The 16,482-nt window shown below is 36.3% G+C and overlaps 1 protein-coding gene across 4 annotated transcripts in view; it reads right to left on the bottom strand.

Moving 5' to 3' along the window:
• Positions 1–878: 878 nt before the first annotated feature.
• Positions 879–16,482, bottom strand: part of LOC118676429 (putative selection and upkeep of intraepithelial T-cells protein 1 homolog) — an 80,904-nt gene continuing 65,300 nt past the window's right edge. For 3 of the 4 annotated variants that reach the window (XM_036350322.1, XM_036350323.1, XM_036350325.1), the window contains 4 exons: positions 12,981–13,070; positions 6,896–7,006; positions 4,283–4,411; positions 879–1,162 (listed from right to left, as the gene is read on the bottom strand). In XM_036350322.1, coding sequence (XP_036206215.1) covers positions 1,056–1,162; positions 4,283–4,411; positions 6,896–7,006; positions 12,981–13,070 — 437 coding nt within the window. In that variant the 3' untranslated portion in view covers positions 879–1,055. The remainder of the gene's footprint in view (positions 1,163–4,282; positions 4,412–6,895; positions 7,007–12,980; positions 13,071–16,482) is intronic. The other variant, XM_036350324.1, reaches the window with a different exon arrangement.

Genomic DNA, 16,482 nt, shown 5'->3' with positions numbered 1-16,482 from the left:
CTACAGTTTCTGAGCATCAATTTTGAATTTTTTTGCAATTTAGCACATGGACAATATTTATAAATATCCTCAAATATTTGAAAATCATACCTGATTTCAATTTGGGGGATAGAGGAGGGTAAAGTTCAAACTTTAATTACTCTTTTATAATATGTGTTCATGATCTAATTATTTGTGTGCTTGTACATATAGGTTTCTAAAATTTATCTGTTATACCTGTCAATTGTGCTGGTCATTGCCTTAATGACTGTTTTTATTTAGTGTATGTGTACATTCTTAACTATTTTATATACTTGCTGGATTATGTTCCTTTAACTTTTATTTTTTCTAATATCAGTACTGTCACTTGAACTTTGTTTTTTTATTCTTTCCCTGATACATCCTTTTCCTATTCTTTACTATTAACTCTTTTATGTAATTTTGATTATGGCATATCTCCTATATTATTAGTAAGTACTAGAAGCCTTGTGCACCAGTGGGGTCCCTCAGCCTTGCCTGCAGGATGGGGCCAAAACAAGCTCTCTGACATCCCCTGGGGAGTTCCAGATTGTGAGAGGGTACAGGCCAGTCTGAGGGACCCCACCAGTGCATGATTGCATGATCGGGGTTGGGGAGGTTGGCCAGCCAGGGAGTGACTGTGGGAGGGTTCCAGGGCATGTCCGGCCAGTCTCACTCAGTCCTGATCAGCCAGACCCCAGCAGTGAGCTAACCTACCAGTCGGAGTCCCTGATGGTCAGTGCACATCATAGCGACTGGTCGATTGGTTGACTGTCTTCCCCCTCGTGGTCAGTGCACATCATAGTGAGCAGTTGAGTGACCTTAGCATATCATTAGCATATTACACTTTGATTTGTTGAATGGACGACCGGACAACTGGACACTTGGCATATTAGGCGTTTATTATATAGGATAATTTTAATAGTTGTAATACTAACATTTAGTGAATGTTTATCATATAATAAGCACAGATATAATAGCTTTACATGCGTTCTTGGACATTAACTGTTGTTAACCCAAATTAATTGTATAGCATTTCAGGTACAAGTAGACAAAACTCATAAGGTGGCTCTCCTCCTTTTAGTTGTATTGCAGTCCTGGCTCCTTATTGTGGCTAATTCATGTGTGGCTTCATCTTCATGGTCTTGATTGCTTGACCATGTACCTGCAATACCAACAAGAAAGGATGAAAGAATAAGAAGTTTAGGACTCAGTTCTTTTCCATATGTGTATAACCTAAAATGTACACACATCATTTCTGCACACCTCTTATGAGTCAGATGTGAAGCGCACAGTTTCACCTAACTATAAAGGGAGCCTGGAACTAGTCTTTCTCTTGGAAGGCTATGAGTCTAGTTAAAAATGTATTCTATTATTACAGGAAAAAGGGAGAACAGATATTGACGAACTCATAGATATTTCTATTAATCTTTTTTTTCCTTTCACTTTTATTAAGATAAATTGATATACAGCATTGTATAAGTCTAAGCGCACAACAAAGTGACTTGACTATGTCTCTATTAATCTTAACAATAATCACATATTTATTATCCTCTTTAATCCATTAGGAAACTGAGATACAAAGATGTTTAGAAACTTGCCCAAGATGCTGTTAATATGGTAGTAAGTGATGCTTTTCAGATGTGAAATAATACAGTTGGCTGACAAAACTTCCACTTTTTAAAATATATATTTTTATGTTTTTAATGATTTTAGAGAGAGGAAGGGAGAGGGATAGAGAGATAAAAACATCAATGACTAGAGAGGATCATTGATTTGCCGTCTTCTGTACGCTCCCTAGTGGGAATTTAACCCACAACCCGGGCATGTGCCCTTACTGAGAATCAAATCCTGACCTTCAGGTTCATGGGTCAACATTCAACTATTGAACCACACAGGCCGGGCAAAGCTTCCACTCAACCAATATGTCACTTCTATTTGTTTAATGATTATTCTCTTATGTTTCTACAATACTTAAATTTACATTTAAATTAATCCTAAATTCAGTTTAAACACATAAAATTAGTAATATTTTTTCCTCCCTAATATCTGGAATTCTGCTTTTATTTTTATTGGAATTTATACAACTATTATTATTATTATTATTATTATTATTATTAGTCATATAAAATTAACATGAGTAGTAGCAGCTATTTCTCCTCTGAAATCTTTGCTAACCAATTTTCTTGTATCAAAATACTTACCTTTGGATTCATTCTTCCTTTTATTATTATTTTTTTTTTCTGTAATGGTCCTTGAGCAATAAAATGTCTATATCCTTAAAAGTCTGAAACGTTACTTTATTTCATTTTTCTCAGAAACAACATATTATATGGATACTAGAAAACTCATTTAAGGCATCTCATGTCAATTTAATTTTGATCAATTGTAGGAAATGTTTCTTCTCTATCTGGTAACTTAAGAGAATTGCCTTTGTTTCATTTCCCTTGATGTGGTGATATTGATGATGGGTGTATGTATACAAATTATTCTTTATCATTCAGGGGTGGGCAAACTTTTTGACTCAAGGGCCACAATGGGTTCTTAAACTGGACCGGAGGGCCGGAACAAAAGCATGGATGGAGTGTTTGTGAGAACTAATATAAATTCAAAGTAAACATCATTACATAAAAGGTTACGGTCTTTTTTTTTTTTTAGTTTTATTCATTTCAAACGGGCCGGATCTGGCCCGCGGGCCGTAGTTTGCCCACGGCTGCTAGATGATATATTTTTAATTTATACACTCTGCCTCATACTGTTTATCAAATTCCTATTCACTCTTAATATAAAAAAACAAGTTATTTTGCATTCAATCTCCTAAAATTTCATTTTTATTTATTTTTTAAAATATATTTTTTATTGATTTCAGAGAAGAAGGGAGAGGGAGAGAGAGATAAAAACATCGATGATGAGAGAGAATCATTGATCTGCTACCTCCTGCACGCCCCCCACTGGGGATCGAGCCCTCAGCCAGGTCATTTGTCCCGGACAGGAATTGAACTGGGGACCCTTCAGTCTGCAGGCCGATGCATTATTCACTGAGCCAAACCAGCTAGGGCTAAAATTTCATTTTTATATAGTAGAACTTTTGAATTTTTCCCCATTTTTCTTAAATTTTAATTATATGTTTTAATTCTTTATCTTTTGTGTTACATATCCTCAGTTTGATTCTATGACTCACTAATCCTATTAAAATTTTTTTTATTGATTTTAGAGAGAGAGAGGATGAGAAACAGAGAGAGAGATCGATTTGTTATTCTATTTATTTATGCATCATTGGTTGATTCTTATTTATATGTGCCCTGACTGGGGACTGGACTTGCAATCTGGGCTTATCAGGATGATTCTCTAACCAATTAGGCTACCTAGTCAGGTTCTATGGTTCACTAATTCTTATTTCAGTTATGTGTAGTGTGGTGGACAGAATTCTAAGTGGCTACCAAAATTCCCACTCCTGATATATACACTTTCTCCCAGGTATTTAATCCAAAGTAATGGGCTTTAGGTGCTGCTGTGAGAGGATTTTGCAGATTAAAGGTTATGATCAGTTGACTTTACATTAGGAAGATTAGCCTGACTGGTGTGGCTCTGTGGATTGAGTGCTGTCCCATGCACAAGAGGCCACCTGTTCAATTCCCAGTTAGGGCACATGCCCAGATTTCGGGCTGGATCCCCAGTAGGGGGCATGCAGAAGGCAGCTGATTGATGTTTCTGTCATCAATGTTTCTCTATTTCCCACTCCCTTTTCTCTCTAAAAAATCAATAAAAATATATTAGAAAGATATAAAAATAGAATACATTGTTACTTTTTAAAATATATATTTTTATTGATTTCAGAGAGGAAGAGAGAGAGAGAGATAGAAACATCAATGATGAGAGCAAATCATTGATGGGCTGCCTCCTGCACCCCTTCCCCCCCCCCCCCCCCACACACACACACTGGGAACTAAGTCTGCAACCCAGGCATGTGCCTTTGACTGAAATGAAACCTGTGACCTTTCAGTCCTCAGGCCAACACTCTATCCATTGAACCAAACTGGTTAGGGCCATTGTTATTTAAAAAAAAAAAAAAAAAAAATTAGGAAGATTATCTTGGATAGGATTGATCTAATCAGGCAAGCCCTTAAAATAAGTTGGAATGATTAAAAACCAGATGTTTTCTCTTTATAGTCTCAGAGGGAATGAACAAATAGCTATGTTGAAAACTGTGTTTGAACAGGGATGGCCTCTAGTTGCAGAAGGCTTCAGCCCTACAAATCACAATGAAATAAATTATTTCATTAACCTTGAAAATCCAAGAAGAAGATGACTCTGATCTCCCGATGAGATGGCAATGCCAGCCAGCGATACAGCTTGTTGTGACGCAGAGCACAGGCTCTAGCTTTGCCATGCCTGAAATCCTCATCAATGCAAACTATGAGATAATAAAACATGTTATTTTAAACTGCTAAGTTCATAATAATTTGTTATTCAGCAATAGAAAACTAATGTATGTAGTATACCACTTATCAAATATAACAAGTTATTTTTTATCACTTAAAGCATTTTAATTTAAAGGTTTCCTTGTTTTTACAACTATTTATTCCTTTTAAAAAATATATACTTGATTTATAAAGTGCCAATGATTCATAAAATTATTTTCTTGATATTACATTTTTGGTACTTTTGAGAATAGTAGCATAATTTCTGATTTTTTAAATATTTCTTTCTTTTGAGTTCCAGTTAATCTATTTTAAATTTGGGGGTTTTAAAAAATGTTTTACTTAATTTGGGCTTTGATTTCATTTTTTCCTGGTGATTTCCTCTATGCATGCCTTAGCCTCTTGGTGAATAGTCTCAAGGTGAACTACAAATGGAACTTCTATGGACTCAGTTCATTCCAGAATTTATGAGTAACATGGTCATAGATTTCAGTCAATATAGTCTTGATAAATTTGGGTATTAGCCCAATGGGTACAATATAATTCTGTGTCCTATCCTCACACAGGTAACATCTTCCCAGCCAAGTTCAAATTTTGACAGCGTAACTCCTATATTTGGCTTTTATGGCACACAAAATCCTGGATTTTCACCCTAAATTAATTAATATTTTCTTGGATAGGATTGATCTAATCAGGAAAGCCCTTAAAATAAGTTGGAATGATTAAAAACCAGATGTTTTCTGATTGTCATGATGTTTTCTGATCCCCTGATTGTTATGGGTAAGATGGCACTCCCCTATCTTCCTTCCTCCCAGATACTCATTTTTAAAAAATATTTTACTAGAAGCCCATTGCACAAAAATTCATGCAATAGGCCTTCCTTCCCCTGGCTGCTGGCACCGGTTTTCCTCTGGCACCCGGGACCCAGGCCTTTGGTCCGGCCGCAACGGAGTAGCCAAGCCTCTTCAGTCTTCAGTCTTTAGTCTTCACTCTGGCTGGAGTCTTCAGTCTTCACTCTGAGCCTGCTTATGCAAATTAACTGCCATCTTTGTTGTGTTAATTTGTATAGTCACTCTGATTGGCTGGTGGGCATAGTGACACCAATTTGCATGTTTCTCTTTTATTAGTGCAGATAGATGTGTTGTGCCTAAAAATGCTGAATATTAACTAAAATTTGGGGCAGATGTCATAATATTATAATTTTGTTTAGCCAGGACAATGTACATTTTCCTGACTTTCTTTTATTAATTTTCCTTCCGCTGGGCTCCTCAAAGTACAATAGGCAGCCCCTCATGGATAGACCCTTAATCCTGGTTACCTAGATCCCTTTTCTAACATGAGACAGGGTTTGATAATAAAGCCCAGGGTACTTATCAGTTTTCTAAGTAAGAGATGGATTACAAGGAAAAAACAAAAAATTCATGTTTTGAAAGAATGAGAGTGAAAAAAATATAGGTCAATGCTGTAAATATGTTCCTGGTTTTGTATTTGGAAAAGTAGAAACACTTTTTTTTTCTTAAATCAAAAGAAGACTTAAATTCCAAATAGGATGTAATATGAAAAGTTCTAAATATTACTGCTAGGTCTGTAGGACAATACAATCCTTAATGGACATTTGTAAGCTTCCTGCCACCGGAGAACAAAAGACCAGGAAAAACTTGCTGGACACATATGTAATACTCTTTGTAATACTTTAAGTAAGAAAACAAAATTTAAAAAAATAAAATAAAATGTAAAAATAAATAAATAAATAAATAATAAAAAAACTTGCTGGACACTAGGAATTAGATCATACAAGGAATGGAAACTGTCCTGAAGGCACATGATTGCACACCTGCGTTTAATCTGCATTCCAAGCCTACCAGGCCCACTGATGACAAAAGTTTCCCACCAGTGACTGCATATAAGGATGAAACTCCAGCTCCTGGGAGCTGCCATCATCAACCCAATGTCCCCTTGGCTCAGTGATGTGCAGCCCTTCCCTTTGGATAGTCCATTCTCCATGACCTTCCCTTAAATAAATTCAATTAAACTACCATGTGAGGTGGCTATTTAGCCTACCCTTGCACACCACCATGCTAACCATCTACCATGTTCACCTTCCAGTTACCTTCCAGCCTTGCACAAGTTCCAGCACACAGAAGACATCTGCATATGTTATTGAGAAAGTTTGAGGTTGAGTCATTTAAATTTAGCTGAACGTGAAGATTCTATGTCCTTTATAGGACACAAGCAATGGCTCTGATTCATATTAGAAATACTGATATCGGTAGTCCCAATAACATGAGTCACTGAGACCCATTATTTAATGGGCATTTTCAAAATTTCTTATATATTGTAAGTTTTTTATTTTTCCTATAGGCTGTTATGGCTTCAGGATATAAAGCTCACAAAGTTGTGACCAAATATTATGTAGAATGAGGAATTAGATAGATAATAAACATTCTAAAATCTCCCATCTTTTTAGAAGCATTTACCTTTTTGAAAGGTGTACAATAAAGAGCTAATCATGGAGACAAATACTATTATCACAGAATGGATTACGAATTTTTCTTTATTCGTAATTATATTGTCTGTGTTGACAGGCTCTGCAAAAGAGACAGGGAGACATGACAATTAGCAAATATTCCTTGATAGAAGCATGTTGACTAAAAACTTATAAATCCTAGTTACATTTATCAACAATGAAAGTATTTCTAACTTTGGAAGGAGAGTTCTGTAGACTGAAGAAAGTGGCAGCTAGATTCCTTTCATGTGGAGAGGGAGTGGAAAGTGAGAAAGAGGAGTCTGTATAAACAATTCTTGTAAAATGTTTGGCTTTGAAGGAGGTGGTAATTACTGGAAGGGTACGTGTGGCTGAAGTTCATCTTAAAGTTTTGATAATAGGAGAGTAAGTTGAGCATATTAAAATACTTTAAGGAAAAATAAATAGTAGAAAAATAGAAAATAAAAGTGCAAGATAAGTATGAAATAATTGAATGTGTGAAGGTTCTAACAATGAAGTGGATTTACATCTAACCATGAGTGGGGGTATTTAGCTTTAGATAAGTGGAGTGACTTATGGATTATTGTAATAAAAGGTGTAGTTAGTCATGGTGATGCAGTTATATTTATAAAGTTAGTAGCTTATTCGTTATCAGGGGTCCAGTTATCTGTTGATAATTTTGAGAAATATGATATATCTGGAAGCTTTAAAAGCTTATGGAAGAATAAAACAATATAGAGTTAACTGCTGGGAAAACTGGACATAAAATTGAACAGGAAAGAATGAATGGGTTGTCATATAGTTAAGAAGTCTTCTGTCACTGGACTTCCTGTATTAAAATTGATACCAAATTTCATTCTGTTATGCTTTTTCCATTCCAAATGTAGTACAGAGAAGGTAAATAATAGTACTAATCCCGAATTATTTTTAAGTTGGGTATAACCAAAGAAAATCAGGACAACGAAGTTGACTATATTGGTAAGAAAGCAGCCATGTGATTACAATGTAGTCAAGGTTGATTAGAGAAAAACTGAAAAGAGAAGAGGGTACAGACAGTATAGAGATAAAAACCTGGATTTCTCTATGAATTAAGCAAATAGGCACAGCAATATTAACTGAAAAATGGAACTGTGGAGAGAAAGGGTAGTGGTAAGAAGTGAGATGATTCAAAAGGTGTATTCATAATTATAGTAGTTTGTAGTGATAAGAAATTCTAGGATGTGGCCACAGGAAAGAGACATGAAGGTGAATAGAAAAAAAATGTTCCTAGACTTTAAAAAAAAATCAAGGCACCAAATCTAGATTGTTGCATGGAAAATCATGTGGATATATTAAAGTCACCCAGGATGACATGACTCAACACAACTGCTTTTAAATGCATTCAAGCTATATCAATATGTAAAGAAAGACAATCATACACGAGACATAGATATTTTTAATGAAGGAAACAACATGATGATTCAAGAGAAAAGACTTTAAAAATTCTTAATATCTCCAGAGAAATAAATTTTAACATAATGAAGCAAAAACAGGAAGCTATTTTTAAATAAGCATGAAAAGAGAGAGCTAGTAGAAATTAAAACTACAGAAGCAGAAATGAAAAGCTTAAATGACTGAATTAAAAGATAAAGTTGTGGAATTCCCTTAGAAAAAAAATACAAAGAAAAAGTAAACAGAATAGGAAAGAGAGGAAAATTAGATGATCACTAGGAAGTATAGTATCCAAATAATAGGAATTCCAAAAAGAGAAAACATAGTAAAAGTAGGAGAATCCAAGAATTAAAGGAAGAAAATCTCCCACTATAAGTGGATGTTAAAAAAAAATTTACAGCCTAGAAAGACTCACTGGAGAAACCTAGATGGTGGCATAGGTAAACACCGGAGTTTGCTGCCCCAAACAACCACTTCAAAAATACAACTATGCCAAAACCGGTTTGGCTCAGTGGATAGAGCGTTGGCCTGTGGACTGAAAGGTCCCGGGTTTGATTCCGGTCAAGGGCATGTACCTGGGTTGGGGGCACATCCCCAGGAGGGGGTGTGTAGGAGGCAGCTGATCGATGTTTCTCTATCATCGATGTTTCTAGCTCTCTATCTCTCTCTCTTCCTCTCTGTAAAAAATCAATAAAATATATTAAAAAAAATACAACTAAAAGACGGAATGGACATCATCCAGAACCACAGGAAGGCTGGCTGAGTGGAAGTTCTACAACTAGGAGGAAAGAGTAAAACATACCGAGACTCAGAGGAGGCGCAGTGCTGAAGTAAAATACTAAGGTGCGGAGTGCATGCAGAGCGGGCTGGCGGCTGAGGGCGTGGTTGTTGTTTTCAATTGGGAGGGAGTCTCAGACTCTGAGCTCCAGCTCTGGGCGAGTCTCTAGGGACCCAGACTCATACGGGAGAAGCGGGACTGTCTATCATCGCTCAGAACCCTAGGGCAGCTTTCTCTCCATGGGGCTTGCAGCAATTACTGGGACACTGAGAAGCAGAGCCTCTGAGGGCAAGGCTGAGAGCAGCCATAATTGCTAACCCAGCCCTGTTGATCCTGTGGGACCCGCCCCACCGAAGCCCTGCAGGGAGACTTTTGCTGGATAGACTCAGGCAAAGGCTAGATTAGCACCTCCCTAGAGATACAGGAGCCATGAAGCCCAGAGGTCAGGGTGGGACCATCCAGTTTGCAGCTCTGTGGAACCATAAAAGACACACTCAGGGGGCAGACTCAGTGAGCACCAAAGCCCCATTGAAGAAAGTCTAGCCCCAGAGGGGTGTCTCCAGCACAGAAGTTCTCCCACTGCAGACACAGCTGATTCTCACAGCCAATTGGCCTGGAGGTCAATTCCTCACAGTGATAACTACAACAATCAAGGCTTAATTACAACAAGACTGTGCACAAAGCCCACAAGGGGATGCACCAAGAGTGTCTACCTCAGGTAATTGGGACACTTAGCACAGAAAGGAACTCTATCGACACAGCGAAACATAAAAAATGCAGAGACAAAGAAACAGGACACAAACGACAGAATTGGAGGAAAGCACACTGCTGGATATAGAGTTCAAAACCACACTGTTAAGGTCTTTAAAGAACTGTATAGAAGCCGCCGATAATCTTAATAAGGCCCTCAAAAAGACTGGTGAGACCGCCGATAAATGTAGTGAGATCCTCAAGAAGACTGGTGAGACCGCTGATAAATGTAGTGAGATCCTCAAGAAATCTAATGAGACCCTCAATGTTGTGATAAAGGACCAACTACAAATTAAGCATACACTAACTGAAATAAAGAACATTATACAGACTCCCAACAACAGACCAGAAGAGCGCAAGAATCAAGTCAAAGATTTGAAATACGAAGAAACAAAAAACACCCAAACGGAAAAGCAAAATGAAAAAAGAATCCAAAAATACGAAGATAGTGTAAGGAGCCTCTGGAACAGCTTCAAGTGTACCAACATCCGAATTATAGGGGTGCCAGAAGATGAGAGAGAGAGCAAGATATTGAAAACCTATTTGAAGAAATAATGACAGAAAACTTACCCTACCTGGTCAAAGAAATAGACTTACAAGTCCAGGAAGCGCAGAGAACCCCAAACAAAAGGAATCCAAAGAGGACCACACCAAGACACATCATAATTAAAATGCCAAGAGCAAAAGACAAAGAGAGAATCCTAAAAGCAGCAAGAGAAAGAAAATCAGTTACCTACAAGGGAGTACCCATAGGACTGTCAACTGATTTCTCAACAGAAACTTTGCAGGCCAAAGGGAGTGGCAAGAAATATTCAAAGTGATGAATACCAAGAACCTACAACCAAGACTACTTTATACAGCAAAACTATCATTCAGAAGTGAAGGCCAGATAAAGAGCTTCACAGATAAGAAAAAGCTAAAGGAGTTCATCACCACCAAACCAGTATTATATGAAATGCTGAAAGGTATCCTTTAAGAAGAGGAAGAAGAAGAAAAAGGTAAAGATACAAATTATGAACAACAAATACACATCTATTAACAAGTGAATCTAAAAATCAAGGGAATAAATAATCTGATGAACAGTATGAACTGGCGATTTTAATAGAATCAGGGACATAGAAAGGGAATGGACTATTCTTGGGGGGGGGGAAGGGGTGTGGGGTGAGGGAAGAGATTGGACAATAATCGTGCACCTATGGATGAGGACAGTGGGTGGGGAGTGAGGGCGGAGGGTGGGGTGGGAACTGGGTGGAGGGGAGTTATGGTGGGAAAAAAGAGTAACTAATGTAATAATCTGAACAACAAAGATTTAATTTTAAAAAAAAAAGAAAGAAAGAAAGACTCACTGAGCAGTCTCATATGGATAGGAAAAAAATCCACATTGATATTATTGTATAATTAAAGAACTTTAAATGCTAATCAATAAATATTAAATAACAAGGCTTTTAAGGAGGAAAAAGTCACATTTAAAATCAGTCAGAAATTAGAATAATATTGAACTTATCAGAAACTGTATAACTGTTAAAAAAAGTTTTCAAATTTTAAAGGAATATTTCTATTACCCATCTAAAATTCTTTACCATTAAAATATTAATCATTCATGTAAGATCTCAAAAAAAATGGGCCATTTATTGACCAATTCAAAGGAATATACTGGAGGGTGTGCTCTACTAAATCAAAGGAATAAACAAGAAAATAAAAAGACAATTCAGAAAACTGGTCTTTCTACATGAGAGAAATGTTGAGAACCCTCAGGTTGGTGGTGGAGATTTCAAAATGACACTTGCTTGTCCTGCATAATGATCAATTAACTTATAGTGGAGCAAGAAGACAAAAGACTGGAAATGATAAGCCCAAGGTGATACAATTAATATTGGATATGTATACATATTGAAATGTATCCATGAGATGCATAGGTTAGGGCAAATCAGTAAAAATCTATTTTAAAAAAACAAATTAAAAGGTATTAATTCTGGTGAGAAAAATATACATAAGAAACAAAATATAATTATAATAATGCCTAATTACAAATACCATTTTCATAATTATAATAAGCACTGTCTATTTATCTAATAAATGTGATAAATTTATGAATCAAAGGTAGAGGGAAGATGATGGTGGGGAAGGTATGCATGTGTGGAGGAAGAAAAAAAGCTAAATTCTTACCAGACTTATATAATACTTTAGATGCAGATGTTGTTAGCTGAAACAAAAGAAAGACAGAAAGGAGAAGAGAGAGAGAATGGAAAGGAAAGAAAGAAAAAGAAAAAGAAAAAATCTGGAAGGTAAGACAGAAGGAAGTGATGACAGAACCAAAAGAAAGAAATATCAGGCAGGGAAGGAATAAATGACTAGAGAAACTTACACTTTGGATGTTCACCAAAAACAAGTAGGAGAGGCTGGTGAGCTTAGCTGACCAGAAGCTTTTTTAAAAGAATTATTTAATGTGGTTCACTGTTAGAAGGGGAATCCAAAGTTTATCCTAATCCAGTCCTAGTCTAGTGATGGGCATTCTCAGATTCAGACAACCATCATGAGACAGGCAGACAATGCCAACTACATTCTGGCATTGAAATGTGGAAAAGACAATGTTATGTGCTTACCAAACTGTGAAATTTTCTAAATACACAAGGAGACTTCTAAAACCCCTTGCATTTAGGTGGGTACATACAACTCATAATGGTCTATGAACATAGAAAGAAATGCTATAGGGCAGGTGGGAGCTAAAAGGAGTCAATGGGGGGCAAATGGGACAACTGTAATACTTTCAACAATAAAGATAAAAAATAAAAATAAATAAAATATATAACTAGAAAAAAAAAGAAATGATAGATGACTTTGAGATGTAGTCCCTAAATTTCCCTGTCTACTCACTCTTTCTTCATTCATTTACCACCTAGATATACAGGTTCCATTAGGTAATTCTATGGAGAAGGTGCTAGATGAAATTTTTGGATCTCACAAAAATGAGATGGGGAAATCCAACATCACTGAGAGATAGCCCAAGCTTCCTTTTCTCCCTCTGGAAGAACAAGTGTCACACATCTTGATTGGTATCTTCATGTGAGATAGGCAGAAGAGAGAGACCTCGAAATCTCTACCATCCTGTCCCAATTACCTTTCGTTGCAGGATACTGGATCACAAGTAGAAAAGTTGCCAAACCTCCATAAACCAGGAGCATTGAAATAAATACTTTTAAAAGAAAACCTGAAAAAAAAATAGACATCATATTTTGGAAATTAGGATTTTGAGTGCCACATGTACTTGGGATAAAGCTTTTTTAAAACTTTTATTTTTGGTGTACAATGCCCTGCCCCCACTCAGCCAAAATTAGAGTGAATGCTAGTGAGGCTAGATTATGGTTATGGAGTGTGACTGAGTGTAGGGCTGCATGTAACTGGGGCAAGGCCCTAATGGGGCTGGAGATGCCTTTTCCTCCTCCTCCTTCTTCTACTCATATGAGTCTAAACTGGGGTTCTGGTTATCAATCTCATCCTTTGGAAATTAGGGAGTAGAGCATGTGGCTTTAGTAGCAGAATATCAGTCACCATTGGAGCCTGATGTTTGACTCACAGGAAAAGATTAAGTGATTCTTAATATTCAAAAGATTATCCACATGTTCATAAAAGTAACATTTAAAGTAACTAGGGGTATTCAGCTTGGAGAAAAGGTAAAAAGAGGACCATAATTACTGACCTCAAATCTCTGAAAAACTATCTTTAAAACATGAAGGCAAACTTGTTTTATTTGGTTTGAAAATGACTTGGATGGAGACAGATTTGGACTCTATAGAAAATTAATTACCTTCACACAAAGAGAGCTACCCTAAATGGAATACTTAACCTTATGAAAAGGAGAGTTTACACTTCAAAACATTCATCAACAGAAGTATTCAAGCAAACACCTGGAAACGTTGGATTAAGGCAGTGGTTATAAAACATTAACTTGTGAAAGCACAGATTGCAGGGCCAACTGCTACAGTTTCTAATTCAGAAGGTCTAGGATGGGGCATGAGAAACTAAAGTTTTTGATAATTACCAGATGATGCTGATGCTTGGGGTACAGAGACCATATTTTGGTATCCACTGGATTGAAGCATTTGGTATGTCTAATGATTAAGAATAAGGACTTTGCAACACTGTTACAGAGTAGAAAAATTGTTTAGGCCTAGCCACCTCAGCAGCTTGACAACCTGACAAAGTTTCTAGGACAGTGATGGCAAACTTATGACACGCATGTCAGAGGTGACACGTGAACTCATTTTGGGTGACTGGCATCGACAGAGACAAAAAATTGCATAATTCAAATATTTGTCTCTTGCAACAGCCAGAGTTGGGCATCACTAGAGTAATATTATTACTCACGTTACTCATGATCAATAATGCAATTCTAAAACCGGATGTAAACATGTACATCGGTGTTGCTTAGCAAAGATACATAGTGAAAACATCCAAGATACATTGTTCTAATATTGACATTAATATAAAAAGGTTAAGAATTGCACTATAAAGAGTTTAATCTTTACTCATGACATTTTATTTTTACTCGAGTGACAAAATGCCCAATTCTAGAAACGGCCTCGTTATTGTCAACATGTGCCTTGGGTAAGCTTCCCGGGCGTTTGGGTGCATTCGGCAAAGGGACGCACTTGATTGCCAAGTTCGTTAGGAGACAGGAGTAGGAGGGTTAGAAGAAAAAGATATACAGTGCAACAGTACACCAAATGCAACATTCTGCGTGTCGGATAATTGATTACAGCACCATATATTTGTTGGTTATACATACTATCTTTGAATTGTTTTGCACCAGGAGTCAGTGCAACAACACTGCAAAAAGTTAATAGATAAGAAACCTATCAACCTTTTATTAAAAACGCCGTGATTTATATTTATTTATTTTTGCAGCCTTGTGATGGAGAATCAAAAAAATATAAAAGTAAGATTGAATGATAAAGGAAGTGGAAGTAGCAGTAGCCAACCCTTTCAAGACATATGGACCGAGATGTACGGGCTTGTCGACAGAAACAACAGATCACTGTGCATACTGTGTAATGAAACAGTAGTAAGCAGAACGTGGAATGTAAAGAGACATTTTGAAACTAATCATTGTCAGCTCTTGAAAAAAAGTATCGATGAAAGGAAGGAATACATTTCTAGGCAGCTACACCTCTATAAAAGTCAATCAAATTCCATCATTAAATTTGTAAGATGCTCTACAAATTTAACATCAGCAAGTTACTGTATTGCTCACTCCATAGCTCAGCATGGAAAAGCCCTCAGTGATGGAGAATTTATTAAGGAAACATTTCTAAGATGTGCACCAATTCTATTTCACGATATGAAAAATAAAGATGATATTATTAAAAGAATTTCTGAGTACCACTCAGTAGAAATACTACCAAAGACAGAATAATAGATCTTAATAAAAACATATAACATCAATTAAAAAACACTTAAATAGTTGTAAATATTTTTTTATTTCTCCTGATGAAATTATTGATGTCACATCAAATGCTCAGTTGGCCATTATTACTAGATATTCTGATGGTCTCACAATGAGAGAAGAGTTGATAAAGTTAGAATCAGTGCCAATAAGTACATCAGGAAATGAAATATGTAAGGTTGTTATAAAAACATTCAGTGACCTAAACATTGATATCTCTAAAAAATTGTGTCAGTCATGACAGATGGGACACCAAATATGGTGGGAAAAAATGTGGGATTCCTGAAATTGTTTATGGAAGCTATTAGATATCCACTTGTACCTTTTCATTGCATTATCCATCAGGAGGTGTTGTGTGCCAAATCGGGATTCTGAGAATTGAATGATTTAATGTCAGTTGTAACAAAAATTGTGAATTTTATAGCTTCTCAACCCCTTCACAAGCGAGAATTTTCTGCACTTTTACAGGAAGTTGATTCAACCTACAGTGGGCTACTGATGTTCAATAATGTGAGATGGCTGAGTCGAGGTAAAGTACTTGAGTGATTTGCGGAGTGCTTTGAAGAAATTACGGTATTCATTGAGAATAAGGATCTGGCAAACTTTCCTCAGATCAATGATCATAAGTGGGTCAGCAATTGGATGGTTTTTACAGATCTTTCTGTTCATATGAATGAACTGAACTTAAAATTACAAGGTTTTGGCAAAAGTATTGACATTATGTTTGATACATCAAATCTTTTGAAAGTAAACTTAAAATTTTCAAGCGAGATATTGAAACTAAAACTTATAAATATTTTCCTCAGATAAAAAAGTATTTTGAGAAGGCCACTACAATGAGTGTAATGGAGTCCATGCTTATGTACCAGAATATAGTAAACTCATTATTTGAACAGTTCAGCGAAAGATTCAACCAATTTAGAAGCCTAGAACAGACCATTAAAATAATTAAGTATCTGGATGTAGTTGTTTACAGTACTTTGGAATTAAAGGATTTCCAATGGATGCTAATTGACGATTTAGAGATGCAACTTGCAGATTTTCAAGGTAGCATTTGGACTCATGTGTTTGTCGACTTAAGATCAAAACTTGAAAATCTGGAACGAAATCGTTTGAATAATGAAGAGGAGTGCAACTACGAACAAGAAATTTTGAGTGCTTGGAACAGAGTACCTGA

The sequence above is a fragment of the Myotis myotis genome, unplaced genomic scaffold, assembly GCF_014108235.1.
Source record: "Myotis myotis isolate mMyoMyo1 unplaced genomic scaffold, mMyoMyo1.p scaffold_m19_p_2, whole genome shotgun sequence".
NCBI lineage: Eukaryota > Metazoa > Chordata > Mammalia > Chiroptera > Vespertilionidae > Myotis > Myotis myotis.
The sequence above is the reverse complement of the archived record's forward strand: the minus strand, read 5'-3'. Positions and strand labels throughout refer to the sequence as shown.